Source organism: Medicago sativa, chromosome 1 (assembly GCF_051527215.1).
Source record: "Medicago sativa cultivar Bolivia chromosome 1, Bolivia_mono, whole genome shotgun sequence".
Classification (NCBI taxonomy): Eukaryota; Viridiplantae; Streptophyta; class Magnoliopsida; order Fabales; family Fabaceae; genus Medicago; species Medicago sativa.
In genome coordinates this window covers 69073370-69093153 of record NC_140749.1, presented here as the reverse complement: position 1 = coordinate 69093153, position 19784 = coordinate 69073370, and the positions used below count along the sequence as shown (strand labels likewise).

Genomic DNA, 19784 nt, shown 5'->3' with positions numbered 1-19784 from the left:
TTTATATACATTATTAATGATGCATGTTGTGATATATTGTTAATTTCATTAATTTGATGAATTATATATTATCATTATTGGATAAGTTTCTCACCCCTTCTGCGTATATGTTGCCTCGACCGTGGGTAATGTGCAGGTAATGATGGCTTGTAGGTTGATTGGCTCAAGTGTCTAGGGCTCTGATACATATTAGGATGGGGATCGTCGCGAGTGTCTTCTCATTTCTTTTATGTATCACATATTTTGGAAAAGACTTGCTATTAGAATAAAGTTGAATTATGTTGTGGCCTTATGCCAAGACTTTTATTGATGTTGAATTTGGTTGAATTTATATTTTAAAGAATTATTCCGCTGCAGTTTGTAAGATAATTTAAATGTCGGTTTTTTAAATAAATAGACAATTTTCTATTATGAAATTTTGAAAAGTAGTGTGACACTCCGTTGTGTGATTACTCTGATTTTATTTATTAATATTAACGTTGTTGGGAGAACGGGGTGTTACAATATGGACAATGCATAATATATGCAAGGTCCGGGTTCGAACCCCGGCCACCACAAAAAATAAGAACAAAGTAATATATGAATACGAAGTTTGTTGAGATATTTATGTCAAATATAATATTAGTTTTAAAAAATAGAAAATAAAAATATTGAGAATAAATGTGGAAGCGACATGTATCATAAAAAAACCTTACTTTATACTCCATCCGTTTCAAAATGAGTGTCGTTTTAACCAATTGTACAAATATTAAGGAGTGGAATGAAATAATCATTAGACATAACACTTTTACTAAACTGCCCTTACTTTATAAGAAAAAGACAAACTTAAAGTTGCATTGAAAATTGTGTGAGAGAAAAGTTGGAGAGGGTAAAGTTGGAAGAAAAAAATAAAGTTGTATTGGAAATGTAAAGTGACATTCATTTCGAAATAATTTTTTTTTGGCTAAAGTAACACTCATTTTGAAACGGAGGGAGTATATACTATAGTATTGATTGATTGATTATAAGAAAAAAAATCAAATATATATTTTTTTTAAATCTATCATCTATCTATATTTTTTTTTAAAATCAAATCATTTTTTTAAGAAATTATATTTTTGCGGGTCGAAATTACTTGATAGAGGAAATTTCAGTTGGCGGTTAGAAATACAAAACCCTAAACCCTACTGCCTTGCAGCTTCTCTTTCCTCTTTTCAACCGCGCGCTCTGTACCAAAACGAAGAAGAAGAACACGAGGCCACAAAACCCTAACCCTAACTTCTCAATTCTTCCTTCATCGCAAAATTCTAGCAATGGCAAATTCCTTGGCTTCTCAATTACAAGCTATCAGATCCATAGCACTTACTGATTCCGCACCTCAAAAGCGACCGTTCACTCGTCCTTCTATCTTGTTCGATCCTAAAGAAGCCGCTGATAAGAGTACTGAATCCATTTACACCATCGCTGCTCAAGGTAACTTCATTTTCACATTTTTATTTATTTATTTTTTTGCTATTTTTCATAAGCTTACTTGAATGAATTGAATGAATTCGATTCTTGTATTGAAATTTGAATTTGAGTTTTTGGTTGTGTTTCAGGATTGGAGGTTCTGATTAGCACCGATGAAAGGTTTAGGAATTATAAGAATAGTTTGTTCAGTCCCCAGAGTAAAGAATTGGATAGAGGGTTAAAGACAGAAGACGAGAATAAACAACTTAATTCTTTGATTAATCCGTATTTGAAACTACTTTCTGGATATTTTAATCTTCCGGCTGCACTTCAAACGCTCGAGTATTTGATACGTGTATACAAGTGAGAACTCTATTTGATGATTTGATTTGTTTTTGTATGGTGATTATGTTTTGTGGTTTTTGGTTTTTTATTTGATTTGTTATGTGTTTCAGGATACATGAGCACAATGTTGAGGATTTGATTTTGTGTGCATTGCCGTACCACGACACACATGCATTTGTTCGTGTAGTACAGATACTTAACATACGGTTAGAAACATATGATTGTTTGTTACTTTCTTTGGTTGTGTTGTGAATTGTAATGGTTTCTGATGTATTTATTGGTTTCTGTTAAGGAATGGTATATGGGAGTTTCTTAAAGGTGTGAAAGACTCGGGTGCAACACTACCTAGAATGGTTATAGTGCAGCAATGTCTTCGTGATTGTGGTGTATTATTAAAAAAATTATGCGACTATGTGAGTAAAAATACCCGTGTGTTTAGATGTTTAAGATAATTAAATATTAAGATCACTATGTTTTTTGTTACAGGCATCTCCATCCAAAAATCCTTCAAAGAATGTAATTGGCTTTTGCACTGCTGTTGTTGTTGAAGTTTTGGGTGTGAGGGTTGATGAAGATATTGTCAAAATCATATATCCTTTCGTGAATTCTGGTCTTCAGCCTGATAAGAAGGATCTTTCAGATCACAAGGTTAGATTAAAACTTATTATATAATATATTTGGGGTATCATTTGGTGGTTTCTGTGACGACCTTTTGTTTATTTGGTTACTCGGGCAGACCATATGAAATGAATTTGCCTTTTACCCCCTCATGTCAAGATCCATTTACATATTAGTATTAATTCTCTTGTAGCTAAGTTGGCCTAAACCTTTCTTTTAAGAAGTGCTATTCACGGCAAAATATATATACATTCTCATGTTATATAGACTGTGCTTTGTTCGATCAATTAATTTCATGATTCTACGGTTGATTATATGGTTTTTTAAGTTATCAAACCCCGGAATAGCAATATCAAACAAGTATACAATAACCAAATCCACATAGCTGGATATGCCTGAGTGGTTGTTTTATTGAGTATATTTTCTGTACAATTTTGCTATGAAGGTCATTCCTTCAATTATTTATTGTTAACTTGTATTTTTAATTCACAAGAGAAATGAAATTTATTCACTAATATTAAAGATCTCATCATTGTCCTCGTGAGCTTAGCTCAGTTGGTAGGGACAATGCATTATATATGCAAGGTCCGGGGTTCGATCCCCGGCCACCACAAAAAAAAAAAGATGTCACCATTCTCCATATTTGAAATTGAGGAGGAAACTCTCTTCAAAAGAACATGCACTTAGCACCAAACAAAGACCACAAACCAACTGTTTCTCAAACACACATGTTTAAGGAAATATATCTCTATTTAAGACTTTTCTCCCGTCAAATAGACCAAAAAACATCATTCACTGTGTACCACTTTAAACTTATTATTCTATATCTATCATCTGGCCTTTTGGACTAAGTTTCTGCTTGCAAACTTCCCATTAGGAAGGTCTATGTTAGTAAACTTGGAGGGATAGTTGGGCATAACTGTAATTGATTTAATTAAATACATGTTCAGTTATAGGGAGGGAGTTGTGAAAAGGGGAATAAAAGAGGTTAACCAACCTTTTGAGCCAGTTGATTACGGGGACGGACCTGGCCTCAAATTTATAGTTTAAAAAGAGTGTTATCTCTGTATTCTTCATTATTCATTCAGGATCACCAATCTTGTTCTTAGATTCTGTTTCAGATGCTACGTTTTTTTGTTTCATATATTACATAATTGTAATTGACGTCATATATATATTCTTTTAAGTATGTTTGTGCCACCTTCTGTTGCACTATTGTCATTTCAGGCAAGTTCATTGATGATAGTTTGCTTGCTTGGACATAAAACAACATTAGCTCCATCACTTTTGAATGGTTTGATACGTTCAGTTGCCGGGATTGCTCGTGTTTGTGAGGAGGCTAAAGATCTTCATTGGTTTCGGTTGTCCCTTATTGCCTTAATCAATCTTGTCCAGGTACTATGCTGTTACAGAATTTTTAATTTTTTCTGTTTGATTAATGGTATTGAACCTATTTTCTTCTTGTTCTGTCATGCCTATTTTTTTAACTTGGCTATACTTTCATTCTTTGTGTTTGAATTTTCCTAGTCCCAAAATGTTGACACACTTCCAACGAAGGCCTTGGATGTTTTAAAGAAACTAAGGTAGTCTATCTCAAACTGCTCAACTTTTTGAGGATCCTTGTAATTTCGCTGTTGCCATTTGTTTTTAATATGTATATGCATGACTTATGAATCCTTTTTCTTATAGGGATTTGCCTGGGGTTTTATTAGAATTGTCTAAGGAGTTCAACATTGAAAAGTTTCTCATTGTTCTGTTGGACTCCCTAATTATCTGCAGGTGATAATTCTATGATTTTCTTTCTGGTGATCAATGCTTAGTATACTATTAAAAACTTGTGCTTTGTGCTGATTATGATCATTTGCAGTTCTAAGGATGAAGACTGCCAGCAGGCTTTGCTGTCCTTGATAGAAAAGGTCCCCATAAATGACTCTGTTCATCATGTGGTTACCAAGATCCTATCAACTTGTGTGAAACTATCAGAAAAAGTTGGTGACTCAACATCTTCGATGTCAGGTATGTATTGTGATATTTCAGAGAATTCGAGAATGAGAGAAATTTAAAAAGATTGGAAATGGATCTGATGAACGGAACTGTTTTTTATACTAGTGTGACTGCTCTAACTAGCAACTGACTTAGTTTTGACCGCTGTACACAGCTCAGTTCTTGGCTTAACGACCAAACCATATAGTTAATGCAATAGTTGCAGCCTGGTCAAATATCATTTGATGCTTAGCTTATTATCCTCACAACTTTTTTTTTCATTCAAATGTCAATTAGCTGGCTGGGCAAAAGAGACTCTGAAAATTGTTGATATGAAGTATCCTTCTGAACTCCGTGCAGCAGTTCATCATTTTCTTCAGGTGTGCTGAAGAACTTTACGCTTTTCTTTGTTAGCAATTATTCTTAGAAAGTCTGAATTGTCTGAACTCTGAACTTGTTCAACTTCAGCAGCATAACGCAGCACATTCTAAGAAAGACAATTCATTGTATAAGATTTTATGTAAGATGTTGGATGGCAATTTGGATTCATCATCTGATATCTCGATGTCAAAAGTTTGGTTTGGCTTGTATCATCCAAAGGTACCACACACTGACTTTCTATTGAATATTCACTGTCTATTATCCTGAAGTGTGTATTCTCTTGTTCAATGTTCCTTTATTTTCTGTTAGTACGTACTAGCTTCATTCTTATTTGATATGTTGTAGGCTGATATTAGACGTACTACACTGCTTGATATAAATTCTTCGGGCATCTTGAAAAACAAGGCATTTGTTTCAGAGGTATCTATGCTTTTCTACTTTTACCCTCTCCTCCCAAAACTGTACGTTTATACTGATTTATATTTTCATGTGTGAGACTGTTTTAAGACCATCCCCGACTGTTATCCTATGGGCTGATTTTTTTTTTGTTGCTAAATGCGGTTAATTACCTATGTTGAAGATACTTTACAATAATCTCTGATCATGGGGCATATTGATTAAAAATTCTTGCCTATTTTTGATTATATTTTTTCCGAAAAGGTTGCTTCACATTTTTTTTTTTACTGTCAAACTGGTTTTGTTTAAAACTGTTCTCCTATATGTTGAGTTCCATTTCAAATGATTTGAACTGATTATATTTGTAATCTAGTATGTATATTGTTGACTAGATAGAGTGTTAAAGTCATTCCACGTAATCGTTGGGTTGGGGGTTGTTTGATTTTGATAGAAGACTTGATTTGGAGGTGTACAAAGTCGGGGGTTATGGACTTCCTTTGTTCAAAGTTTTGAAAAATTGAATTTGTGATATAACGTTTTTAAAGCTAGTATTTTCAATTTGAGAAAAGCACTATCCAACATTGTTGAAGATACTTTACAATAATCTCTAATCATGGGGCATATTGATTAAAAGTTCTTGCCTATTTTTGATTATATTTTTTCCGAAAAGGTTGCTTCACATTTTTTTTTTACTGTCAAAATGGTTTTGTTTAAAACTGTTCTCCTATATGTTGAGTTCCATTTCAAATGATTTGAACTGATTATATTTGTAATCTAATATGTATATTGTTGACTAGAGAGAGTGTTAAAGCCATTCCACATAATCGTTGGGTTGGGGGTTGTTTGATTTTGATAGAAGACTTGATTATGTGGTGTACAAAGTAGGGGTGGTTATGGACTCCTTTGTTCAAAGTTTTGAAAAATTGAATTTGTGATATAACTTTTATAAAGATAGTATTTTGAATTTGAGAAAAGCACTAACCAATATTGTGATTTGTGTTTTTTTGATACGAGAGTCTGAGCTGATTTGAAGTTGACATGGGGTAATCTTCATAAATTGGTCAAAGCTTTAGTTGTGTTGGGTGGATGCTACTTGTTGTTTTGTGTGCTTTTACATACGAGAATATGTAAAATCGCTTCTGTTATGATCTTTTTGCCATTATTATTGTGCATAACCGATTCCTATTCCATGTTTTAAATCCCCAACCATTTAACTATACCGTTCTACCCAAAATGTTTTGTTGATCAGGGTCTTATTGACATCCCAGAGGCCATATTGAGACAGTTTGATGATGAAGATCTAACAGTTGTTCAAGCAGCTTTAAATGTCGATGGCTTGGAAAACGTACCAGATTCTTCTAAGCTTCTCGAGGCACTGCAAAATGTGCTAAGAAGATGTGTTGGCAAGCTGCTGTCTGGTAAGTGTGGTATATTAAAAATAATTTAGTAGAATTTCATCTTCCTCTTTTGTTTAAATGTTACATTAATGCGCAAACCAACATACATGTTATGTTCCAAAGTGAATATGGTGACTGGTAAACGATAACAATATAAGTAAAGCATGCATTTTGTAATAAAGAAGATAGACAGTACACTTATTGATTGACTTCTGATCAGCTGTTGGGAATATGTTTATTTTTCTCGGAATGCACTCTTGTTGGATGATACCTGTTGGTTTGGTATAGTCATGGTTCAGAATATGCTAATCCATCTTTCTATCATGCATAGAGATTGATTAGTTCTTCTGAGCTTACATTTTTTCCTGTTATTTTTGATGAATGGCTGGTCATCCAATTTTATTATTTTATATCAAATTGTTTATCGTGAATATATAGCCTTAAACCCATATATTGTATTTTGCTGAGATAATCTGTTGTTTAATTAGTACCAAATTGATGACTATGGTGTTAAATTAAACCCATCTTAGATTTATCGTGAATATATAGCCTTAAACCCATATATTGTATTTTGCTGAGATAATCTGTTGTTTAATTAGTACCAAATTGATGACTATGGTGTTAAATTAAACCCATCTTAAATTTTACAGTTAATTACAAAGAGAGGTAGTGCCTTCATTAGAATGGAAGAAAAAAAGACAATCAATTCAGTAAAGCTCTTGCTTTTTGCCTCTGAACTTTATTATGCTGCTTTAATTTTGCTGAGAAATAAATGATTGTTGGACCAAGGCCCAATCTAGTTAAGCTCTTGCTTTTTACCTCTGAAATTTTTATTTATCAATATTCCCTAACAAAACCCAAAGGAAGTTGCTAAACAATTGACATGTAACATTAGGAGCAAAACAATCAATTTTTTTGCTACATCTCAGTTATACTTTTCAATTTTTATAATTACTTTGGGAAAAAAGCCTCATCTTAGAATTTGATTTTTATAATTACTTTGGGAAAAAAGCCTCATCTTAGAATTTGATTTAGGCCTAAATATATACTGGGCCTGCCCTGCATACGATTGGTGATTTAATTTTCAAATTCTTTTATGCAGGTTCAACCGATAATGTTAGTCTTGCTGGTGAAGTTGCTGTCACTTGTCTAAAGAAAGCCATATCATACTTCCATGATCAGTACTTGGAAAGCATCGCTGCCATGATTTATCCATTACTCCTTGCTATGCCACAGGTTGAAAAGAAAGATTTAACATATTCCCGACTTTGCTGTTCTTACTTAATTGTTGCATTCAGATTTATGCTTTGTCTTGGTGATTTACACCTGACGATTACTTCTCTTATTGCAGACACAGGACTTAAATTTAAAAGCTCTGGTAATAGTCAAAGAAATTAACTGGCAACTTTATGATAATATTGCTGAAGAAACGGTAAGTAACTACATGGGATTCAGTTTGTAATATTTTTGCATTAAAATGTATACTCATATATTGAAAAAACCGAAGTCTGTTGTTAGAAAAGCCAAATTTGTCATATATTGATTAATTTGTATTGAAAACACCAATGTCTGTTGTTCAAAAAGTTAAGTTTGTCAAATTGATGAGATAGTATCGGCCGAGATGAATATAGAATCAGTCAGAAAGTCCAGTAGACTTTGAAAAAACAAAACTTCAAAAACTTCAAAACTTCAGAAAGTTCACATTTTTTTCCTGACATACTATAAGTTTGACTGTAGGAATGGCCGAATAGGACCCCGTCTAGTACCACAAGTATCTTGATGTTTTGGATTCCACGAACTTCTAAATTGTTAATTACAGCCAGTCATCATTACATTTCAATTCACTAATTCTTAAAGTTCAATCGCAGACATCGATACCTGGATGTTTATCTTCAATTAACTTGAAGGTTATCAAAAAATTGGCTGGCAATTTCATGGTCCACCATGAAGATAATATCGATTGGTTTGTTAAAAGCTGCAATGATACAAAATTGTCAAAGACACTATTCTTTTTTGTTCTATTGCAGTCTCTTGTGCTGATAAAACCAAAAGGTTTGTTTTCTTTGTCATTCTGAATCCCATTTTTTCTCAAATAGTACATAACGACACAAACAAATGGATTAGTTAGGTCATATTTGTTTTAAAAACGGGGTTAGAGAATGATGAATGCTGACTTTCTATTTTGATCAAAGGTGATAATGACTTTTCTGCACTCTTTGAAAGTGTGTTTCCTATTCTGAAGGCTGAGTGGGAATCTTCAGTGAATGCTGGTGATGTTCTTTTGGACGAGGTACGGGGATTTGGTCTCATATGGTTGCTTTTATTTCTTATTTCTTCACTTTCTGGTGAAAAATAACCTTTTTTGTTTGTTTTGGAATTGTTTGTAGTTCAATTCTGAAGTGTTAGACTTAAACTCGGACTGTAGTGCATTCCTTGATCAGCTTTTGTATGCCAAACTCGGACCTCTAAATGCAAAAGTTATGGCTTGCATATTTTGGAGGCTGATTAAAGCACTAGTGCCAGATAAATCATCAGGCAATCTACTGGTTAGTAATTCCTTCCGTATTTGTTTGGAATTCAATTTTGTCTTAGTGGAGTTGTCGCAAATATAGTCAGTACATAGTTAGCTATGTACCTAGGCAATGACATAATGCACTTAGGAATCAGCAATATCATTAACTTGCAAATGTAAACTATGTTTATGTTTATGTTTATTTATGTTTATTGCTAAAAGTGAATAAGCAGAGGAAATTTCTCATATATCCTCTTATGTTCTTCAAATGTTGTTAGCCTCCCTCTGTGCACTGTTTGTTGCCTAGTTGCACGAATGAACCTTTTGCAATATGCAGGATGATAGCAAGATAAAGGATCTGTTTGTATTTTTCGCTTTGTCAAAGTTCGGAAATGCTTTCCATGAACACCTCCATTTCTTAGCAGCACAGTTCAGATCTGCCCACCTATTATCTAAGTTTTTTACAGACGAAGGTACACTGTACTGTTTCCCCGTTGCTTGATGTACTCCATATCTTAAATGGGACAACACTGTTACATGTACTGAGAATTTCTTACTTTTGAGATAGAATATACAGTTCCTTTGTAAATGGCAAGATCTCACATCATACATAATCAGTATATTTAAATAAATTATTTGTTCAACTACGAATTTAAGCTTTATGTTGCTCTTATTTTCCAGGTGACATGTTCTATAATTAACATTTTATGGTTCTGAAGCATTATACATTGGCTTGATTCTTTTTTTGAATCTTTTCCTGTGTAGGTGTTCCTGCTGTAGTCCAAGTTGAAAGTCTCCAGTGCTATGGATCTCTTTGTACTCTGCAGCAAAATGGATGTCAAACTGATATTTTGGCTGAATTTCCTTCTCTTCTTGTTCCATTGGCCGGTGATGATCAGGTACGAGTCTGTGTGTATATTTTATCCTTATCTGCTTGCTGCATATATATATGGTTGTGGACAAATGGTTATCTTGTTTTTTATTTCTTATGCTACTTAATCATATGATGGATGTTCTCTTGATTTTTGAGGAAATCTGGTTTGCTCAAATGATATATGTTCTTCTTTTGAAATTCTTTGCAGTCTGTAAGGGTTGCTTCCATGGAGTGTATTGTTAAGTTACACGCTTTGCGGGGTCACATTGAACATGGTATTTCATTGTTAGAATAGATGTATTTAATTACCCTTTATGCCTAATTATTTTTTACCTTCATAACTTCCTAAACTGGTTACAACAGGGTTCCAGTTTCTGGAAGAACTTCTAATTGCGTTGGTTCAGATAAAAAAACTTATATTGTCTGACAAGAAAATTCTCTCAGCGTTGTTCACGTCCTCACTGGGGTCCACACCGGGCTCGTCCTATCATAATATCCTATTACCTCCAAATATGCAAAACAGGTATATAATGTTACTGTGACTATTTCATCTGAATGGCTCCACTTTATCACAACACAACTATTTGATATGTTCACTTGCTTAGCTGCTTCTGTTATTGGAATTTGCCAGATCTTTCAAATGTGTAGAGGGGAATTTGGATGGGTCTTTTTTTTTTATTTCCTTATAATGTGTAAAATATTGACATAGATTGTGTGTCCTGGCTTTTTAAAGTATTTGAGCTGTTGCTTCGATTTGCTAAGAAAGTACAGATTAGGGTTTAGGGATATTCTGTGGTGATCGACTCCATATTAATCAATGCAAATTTATAAGACATGTTTGATATCTTTCTATGTTAATTATACTTTTTTCATTTTTGGTCCACTTTTTTTTTTTTTTTTTTGCTTTAACTTGAGTATATATCTTATTAAGTTTGTTTGTGTAATTTTAATTGATAAATTATTTAAATATTTGATATGATTTCAGACTCTTACCAAAAATAAAATAGTATGTATCATTTTATCTCTCTCTCTCTCTCTCTCTCTCTCTCTCTCTCCCCCACTTGCATGTTAAAACTTATTGTGGAGTTGAAACTTAAACGATTAATTAAATTTTATTTCCTAAAATAATAGCGAATTTGTTGAAGGGTAATTTCCTAAAGTAATGGCATTTTGTTGAAGGGTAATTTTGACCGGAAGAAATGCCACACCAAAAAAATGTATCCCCTTTATCAATACTTATAAGTGAACATTCATTTGCATTTACTTCAGAGATTTTTACCTGCTTTAGTTTTGAACATAATTTTCAGGTTTGCTAAAAAAGAAGAAATACTTGAGTTCATTTTGGGTTATACTGGGAAATTCTCCAACTACGGGAAGGTTTGACGCCTTCACATTGATTCTCTTCTGTTTCTGTTAATATGATTTTAATTGTGGTAATAGCAATACAGTTTGTAGTTTTGTTTCATTTCCAGATTTAATTTCCAGATTTAATAGCTTAGTGTGTGTGGGTTGTTATGCAAAGCCAATATTGTAAGAAAGTATCTTATTTTTGGGCATTGATTTCTATGGCAGCTAATGATTCTTTCCTTGCTCAAGGGAATTGGGCATCCTAAAATATCATCAATGCTGTCTAATTTAATGGAGCGATACTATAATAAACACGGCAATTCTTTCCAGAAATTTTCAAACACTGAAACTAGGATACTGTGTCTTTTGTTGGAGGTGAGTGTACTCCAATATTATGTCTTAGATCTGATGAAACTTCCAATCTGAGGTTTGGTGAGCTAATTCCTTTTCTCCATGTAGAACTGTGTAATGTCTTCTCCTTCAGGTGGAGATGATCTTCAAAACTCTTTACAGAAAGTGTTGCAGGTGAGATATGTAGCTACATGCTTTTCATATGTCATTCCCTTGCTTGTTAGTTTGAATTTACTAACCTTGGTCATTGCCTTTTCCAGTTGGATGGCATGACTTCAGACAACCCTGCTTATGTAGAGCCTTGCATCACTGTCTTGAAAAAGCTTAATAGTCAATTCTACACGGGGTTGCAGGATAAAGCAAAGGTCTTATTTGCATCAGTTATTTATTTCTAGAGTCTGTTCTCTTTCATGATAAGTAGACATGTACAATCTCTTGGTGTGATGAATTAAGATGATTTTTTAGTTTGTTAAATGAATTTTTTTTATTACCAATAGTCTCTACTGTAACCTAAACTATTGATTTTTTCTTGTATGTCAGGAGCAATTATTTCTTGCACTTGTGTTTTTGTGCCACAATGCTATTGAATTATGATTTTTTAATTTGTTAAATAATTTTTTTTATTACCAATAGTCTCTACTGTGACCTAAACTATTGATTTTTTCTTGCATGTCAGGAACAATTATGCCTTGCACTTGTGTTTCTGTGCCGTAATGCTAATGGTGATGTACAAATTGCAACTAGAGAGGCCTTGATGCGCATAAATGTGAGTTTCTTGCTTTTGGTTATTTTTTATCCAACATGTCTTTTCTCAATTAAGGTTCTTTTGTTTGTTTTCCTCTTCGGTGCCTGTTTTGTATTTCTTTAGTGGTTCTTGCAATCTAAAAAGAAGACAGCAAAATACAGCTCTTAACTACTATAGAAAAGTGCGGCACCCACAAAATTATCTCAATGTTTTTCTAAATGGACCTCGTTTGCTTAAAACTATATTTATACTAGAGTGCTATAGACATAGTCCTACCCTAAAATAAGCCAATTGCAGACAAGTTCTTCAACCAATGCCCTTAGGGTGACAATCGACGTAGACTGCGCATTGCATCAAATTCTTTTGCCTTCATTTTGTAGATTAAGCATTTAGAAACTATTTCAAAGTAGGGCACCTCTAGAGCTTGCTCATGAAGGGCCCCAAGCAGTGCCATGAGAACACCGCTCGGGCATCAACCCAGAAAGAATCAATTTTAGTCTTTATGGATAATACCTGATCAATTTCCTTTTCTAGTACCCTACCCCCAGGGGAAGTCGAATCCCCGTTGCCTCCTTGAAAGAGAGATGTCCTAAGCACTAGATGATGGAGGCATATGGCAGTGAAAGACTTAAGAGACGGTTATTCTGACAAATCAATTGACTATGGTGATTTTGAACTTCCAAATATGTTTTCGTAGAGGAAGTCTGAGATGGCTTGGACGATGAGTAAGAAAAATAACTGAATATTCATGAAATGTGAAAATATGCCGGGAAAATTGGGTTGACAATAACATGTAAATGTTGAGAACTATACATCATGAGAAATTGGTAGATCTTATATTTAGCCATGCTATCCTTGGATTATGTTAGTTTTCATTTTGGACATTGCCTGTTTTTCTGGTATTATATTTTAAATGTGATAAATAATGTTACATCATTCCTTCTGTCAACTGCGCCTGCCAACTATTAATTTTTAAAATGAAATATTATTATAAATGTTTTCTTTTGAAAATCTATCTTGGGTCGATGAGTTTTTTTTCGCATTATGCATTTTATTTTCAGTTTGTTTTTTTCCTGCTTCCATTTCAAAGAATGAACTGATAATAATTGGTAGTTTTATAGAACTTCCATTTCAAAGAATGAACTAAGGATAATTGTTGGTTTAATGGAATTGCAGATAGATTTCAAAACTGTTGGCCGCATACTTGACCTCATACTTGCACCAAAGTGTGGCAAAATTAGGTCAGCAGACAAAAAGAGACAGAAATTGACAACACATCATGAAGAAGAACTTGATGACATATGCAGAATAGATAATCTGGTCGACAGTCTTAGTTCCCTTCTTGATGTTTTGTTACTGAAGAAAGACATAACAAACAGGTGATTTGGTTATTACGTTAGTACCATGCCAGAAAAATTGGACACATCAGTTCGTTGTGCTAAATTGCCGCTTGATTCTTGCAGGCATTCTCTCTTAGACCCTTTATTTAAACTTCTTAGCGAAGTATTTTCAGAAGAATGGGTAAATGACACACTTTCCCTTGAGGAAGGATCATCCCAACCGCTGTCAAGTCTTTCCGAAACTGTAAATCATATTCAACAGACTCTATTGATTATCCTGGAGGATATAATCATGTCTCATGATAGCATGGCTGTGCTAAATGTATGCTTTCTATACGCGAAGCTGTAATATTTATACAATAATAGAAAATTTATACTACCTCTTAACTCTTTTTTCCTGCTTCTTTTTATTAATTTTTCCCTCTTGACAGGAAAAAATGACTAATGAGATTAATATTAAGCTACTGATAGAGTTTGCCCGGACTACCGATGTTGTTGTCACCCGCAACCATATATTTTCTCTGCTTTCTGCTGTCATTAGAGTCTTACCAGAAAAAGTGTTTGGGCATCTAATTGATATTCTTCCAGTTATTGGAGAATCAGCTGTCACACAGGTTTGTAAATGATCTCGCTACCCCATCTTTTGGTTTCCCTGCTTTTCTTCAATCCTTGATTTTCATGCTTGGGTCCACATTAAATCTTCCAACTTACGTAAACTTTTACTTGCAAGATTTTTTGAAGTTTTGAATATTCAAAATAACCATGCATCTCCACTTATGTGTTTATGTATGTGTAGATCGACAGTCATTCAAAGCATGTATTTGAGGATCTTATATCTGCGATTGTTCCTTGTTGGCTGTCTAAGACAGATGATGTGGAGAAATTACTGAAGGTTGGTTTTCAAGACAATACTTTTGGGCTTTCATGTCTCTCCTACATGAGTGGAAGTAATTCTTAGTAGATCAATCTTCTTATATTTTTTTTTTTTTCTTCCTTCAGGTTTTCATAGATATATTTCCTGAAATTGTTGAGCACAGAAGGCTATCAATTGTTTTATATCTCCTACGGTACTTTATACTTGATTATCCTAGTATTGTAACTACACCATTTTTTTATGATCTGCATCTTACAATGGCGACTATTTTGCAGAACTTTGGGTGAGGGTAAAAAATGCTTGGCCTCATTACTTATATTGTTGTTCACTTCCTTAGTTTCAAGGAAAGCCACCTGTTTCCTCAATATTGAGACGCCAGATGCTTTAACATTTTGTACTATAGAGTGGGAATATAAATTAGCAGTGCAGATTTGTGAACAGTATACAAGTATGACTTGGCTTCCTTCTTTAGTTTCCTTTTATGAACAGAGAGGAAATAAAAATGTTGACCAGTCAATGTTTCTGGAGTTGTTTCTGGCAATGCGATTTTGTTTGCAGAAGTTGCAAGATCCTGAATTGTTGTTCAAACTAGAATCAGGAGAAGGCTCTCTTGTCATTCAGGTATAATCCAGATCACAAATAATGCAACAAAGTTCTATGCCTTTTAATTTCTTACTTTGTTCAATTATATTGGGCAAAGTCTTGATGGCAGTTAAATCATGTTTTTTTTTAAAAGCATCAGTGTTGAATGACCACTGCAAAGTAACGGTAGTAGATGTGGTATCTTATCTCATTAACATAATCGAGAGATTGATATAGTTGATGAAATGTGATGGATTGCATGGTGAAATTGTTACACCCTCCGGTCACTATTGTAAGCAAAACTTTGTTCTTTAGGTTCATTCAATAAATGTTGTATGCGGTCTATATTATAGACCACGTACATCACTTATTCAATGAACCAAAAATATGAATTTTGGCTTATAATAGTGACCAGAGGTGTAGCTTTTAGCAAGGTACTCATCTTTGGCTTAATATTAATGCTAAAGCAGTCTTGGCATTATGAACTGAAATATTAAATGTATATCTAACTGTTTGATTTTTCTTTTTATTTTTTTTTCTTGGCATTATGTACTAAGATTGTGATATCAGTGGTCTTGCATGCTTTTATTTGATTGAATGTTCTATTTGATTGAATGTTCTATTCTTTAATTAGTCTGTTAACATTTATGTTTATTCCAACCAAAAGATTCATAATCTTATTCAAAATGTATGTGATGGGGCTAATATTGCAGAGTCAACTCGGAGAGCTTATGGAACATGTTGTTTTCCTCTTGCATCTTGTAGATGCAAGAAAAAAGGAACTAAATTTCTCTGTCATTGTGAGGAAAGAGTTGAAGGAAACTATGCGCGCTGTTGTGAGGAATATAACAATGGTTATGAGTCCTTCGATATACTTCAAGAGCATAATTAATTTGCTCGATCATTCAGATAAAGATGTTGGAGAAAAGGTATATGATTTTTTATGAGATTATTCCAAATCTATGATAATTTATTTAAAGATGCAATATTTTGAGATAATACGTGGACCTGTCTTTATTCTCGTCCTAGTTTTAGACACCAGGACATTGGATTTAGGATATATATTCCCTTAGACATATATTGCATTTTCATTTGATGATTTGTAATAAAACGAGATCATTGTTCACATATTTTACCTATGCCATTGGATCTACTATATATAGGGAAAGTTTTATTTTAGTTAGTTTGTCATAAATACACATCTTGGTAAACAAATTAAGAGTTTGGAAGCAAGACATTAATAACTGTTATCTGATACCTCATCACGTGTACTCCAGGCTCTTGGGCTGTTATGTGATGCTGCAAGAAATCATGTAACAGTCAGCTTAACGCCTAAAGGCAACAAAGGTTCAAGATCAAGATCAAGTTCTCGTTGGCTACAATTGGATGAAAGTTCTCAAGAATCACTTAATAATATGTGTTTAGAAATTCGTAAAGTCCTTGATGACGATTCATCAAACAACTCCTTGAAAGTGGCAGCAGTTTCAGCGTTGGAAGTTCTTGCAGAAAGTTTTCCTTCGAATAGTTCCACCTTCGTTGCATGCCTTGAATCTATTATTAGAAGATGCAATACATCTCAGAACTCTGCCGTGACTTCTAGTTGCCTTCGAACTTCCGCTGCGTTGATCAAAGTTCTTGGTCCAAAAGCACTGTCGAAACTTGATCAAATTATGACCGTGATAAAGTCCTCAAGGATTTGGAACGAAAAACTAACGATGTTTCCCCAGCCTCAATTGCACCCCATCTTGTTTCTGTTCTTGTTACTTTGGAGGCAGTTGTTGTCAAACTTGGTGGATTCCTAACTAAAGATTTAAAAAATATCATGGAGCTTCTGGTGCTTCGTCCAGAATTTGTCTCAGGAATAGATGCCAAAGTGGAATCCCGTGCTCATGGATTACGAAAGCTTCTTGCGGAAAAAATTCCAGTAAGGCTTGCTAAAAGTATGTATTGTTGGATGGAGGTAGTGTGACATGAATACTTGTTTTTCTAACTTAAACATTATTTTATTACAGGTACGGCTTGCCCTGCCGCCATTGTTAGAAATATACCCAACTGCTGTTGAGGCTGGGGATAAAAGCTTAACAATTGTGTTTGATATGTTGGCAACATTTATTGGTACAATGGACAGATCATCTATTGTGGCATTCCATGGAAGGATTTTTGACTTTTGTTTGGTTGCTCTTGATCTTCGTCGAAGTCCTCATTCAGTTCAAAACATTGATTTAGTGGAAGAAGGTGTGAAGAATGCTATGCTTGCACTGACCCTAAAGCTTACAGAGAGCATGTTCAAGCCTCTTTTTATAAGGAGTATTGAGTGGGTAGTCGATGAAACTGTATCTTCAGGAAGCATGGATAGGGCCATATCTTTCTATGGCATGGTAAATAAGCTTGCTGAGAACCATCGGTAAGTCATTGCCTAATGTTTTTATATTCCTTGTTAGATAATGTTATTTGAAATAAGCGTGTGCTTTATGAGGTTATGAAAGTCAAAAGACACTTTGTTTAGGCATCTCTAGATTTTTTTTTTTTTTTTGGTATTTTGTTTTTCATTCTTAGGAGAATAGTTTATAAAGTAGTGTATTGAATTGAACATATTTATGTCAATTCTTGTCGCAGTTGCGATGCAATTTGCTCAGAATATATATTGAAAATTTAGACATGGGTATATAATTTTATTAATATGACATTTTTTTGGAAATAATAATCAAATCATATCCTTTTCATATTTCTAGGTCATTGTTTGTTCCTTACTTCAAATACTTGCTTAGTAACTGTGTTCATCATCTTGGCGATGGCGGAGACCTTAAAATGTTTAGTTCGAGTCAGAAGAAAAAGAAGGCTAAGATTTTGGGCGACGGCGATGTAAAAGAAACAGATATCTTGTCTGTCAAGGGCTGGCATCTCAGGACACTAGTCTTGTCATCCTTACACAAGTGTTTCCTCTATGACACCGGGAGCTCAAAGTTTCTTGACTCATCAAATTTCCAGGCTAGTATATTTTTCCACTGCACTATTTATTTTAAAAATATGGAGTTGTCATTAAAATCTTGCCAATATTTGTTTCATGTTGTTTGAATGACCCGTTTCATCGAGTGAATTTTTGTCATCTTAGTTTGTGAAGTTTTCCATTCCATCTAAAGTTACTTTATATGTTGTCTTCATTTTTTTTATCTACCTTATAAATAAATATTCATTTTAAACAGTGAGCCTCAGCGGTGATTTTGCTTGTCATATCACTTCACTGACTTTCATATGATGCTTGTTGCAGATGTTGTTGAAACCTATTGTTTCTCAACTTGATCTAGAGCCACCTGCCTCGTTGGATGACCACATGAATATACCTAGCGTGACGGAATTTGATGACCTACTTGTTGTTTGCATCGGTCAAATGGCGGTCACAGCTGGCTCAGACCTTTTGTGGCAACCTCTGAACCGCGAAGTATAATTTGTGATATTTTCCTTTTTCTCCTATTTTGAGTAACACTTAAGTAATCATGTTAAGTTATCGTCATCCTCTTGCAGCTTACAAATTTTTTGCATTAAATTTTCTTTTGTAGGTTTTGATGCAGACACAACGTACCGAGAAGACACGAGCTAGAATATTGGGTCTTAGAATTGTTAAATACCTTGTAGATAACTTGAAAGAAGAATATTCAGTGTTATTAGCTGAAACAATTCCCATCCTCGTTGAACTGCTTGAGGATGTGGAACTTTCAGTTAAATCTCTTGCACAGGAAATTCTGCAGGAAATAGAGTCTTTGAGTGGGGAGAGCCTTCGAGACTACCTATGATGTTAGATTCGTTGAGCTAGAATTGTGTAATCATATAGGAAATTTATTGTGTAGACCAATGAACATATTATGGCCATTTAAAGGAAAGGTGGCATTTTTTATACTGATAAAAAAAGTTTCAAGTTCAATTATTTTCTTGTGTAATTTCAAGTTTATTTTTTTCTTCCACAAGTGCCGATCATTAAAAGCGTGAATCCTTTTTAAATGGAATCAGAGATCAGATTTATTATCTGGTTTATGTCTTTTTATTACCGATTAATTTAAACCAAGTCTTTTTGGTTTTTTCTACATTACCCTCTCTTGTTTAGAGGTATTTACCCCTTCAAGATATCAACCAATCAAAATGTAATATACAAATGTAACATTAAATGTCAAATAAATGAGTCAATTTTTTCTATAAAACAAATGAATTTTAATAAGGTAACTTTTAATTTTTATTTAATTATATTTAGGTATACAATCTTGATTAATTTACACTATAAGGCTTGTAACAATTAAAATTTCACATCAAATTCAACCCATCATGGCTGTGTTTAACACGAATAAGCTAGCTTATAGCTTGTTGGACTAGCTTATAAGTTTGCTTCGATATAATAAGACGTGTTGGGTAAAAAGCTTTTTCCACTAACTTATAGCATTTTTTGAGAAGCTATTTCAAGTAGCTTTTGAGCTTATAACTGGTGGTTTTTTTTTATATTTTCTTCCAATTTTAACCCTATTAATTTAATTTAATTATTTTTTAATAAAACAACATGTTCATGGCTTAAAAAATAACGGCCAAGTTCATATCTTATTTTTTAATAAAACAACTGTCACGTTT

At 33.8% G+C, this 19784-nt stretch overlaps 1 protein-coding gene across 1 annotated transcript; it reads left to right on the top strand.

Annotated features, from left to right (window-relative positions):
* Window positions 1-1190: 1190 nt before the first annotated feature.
* Window positions 1191-19095, top strand: LOC146956787 (uncharacterized protein At3g06530-like). Its single transcript, XM_085731443.1, is given in 40 exon segments — window positions 1191-1452; window positions 1578-1791; window positions 1884-1979; window positions 2066-2186; window positions 2260-2421; window positions 3619-3786; window positions 3919-3974; window positions 4081-4170; window positions 4259-4407; window positions 4672-4754; window positions 4846-4974; window positions 5101-5175; window positions 6401-6569; window positions 7651-7784; window positions 7900-7980; window positions 8417-8600; window positions 8741-8838; window positions 8936-9094; window positions 9398-9533; window positions 9826-9959; window positions 10143-10209; window positions 10298-10457; window positions 11242-11311; window positions 11507-11656; window positions 11741-11806; window positions 11893-11997; window positions 12309-12398; window positions 13554-13756; window positions 13841-14039; window positions 14149-14331; window positions 14514-14609; window positions 14717-14784; window positions 14867-15212; window positions 15887-16102; window positions 16451-16859; window positions 16862-17097; window positions 17186-17577; window positions 17906-18161; window positions 18442-18612; window positions 18731-19095. Coding segments are annotated over 40 exon segments (6315 nt in total). The 5' UTR covers window positions 1191-1292; the 3' UTR covers window positions 18965-19095.
* The last annotated feature ends 689 nt before the right edge of the window (window positions 19096-19784 follow it).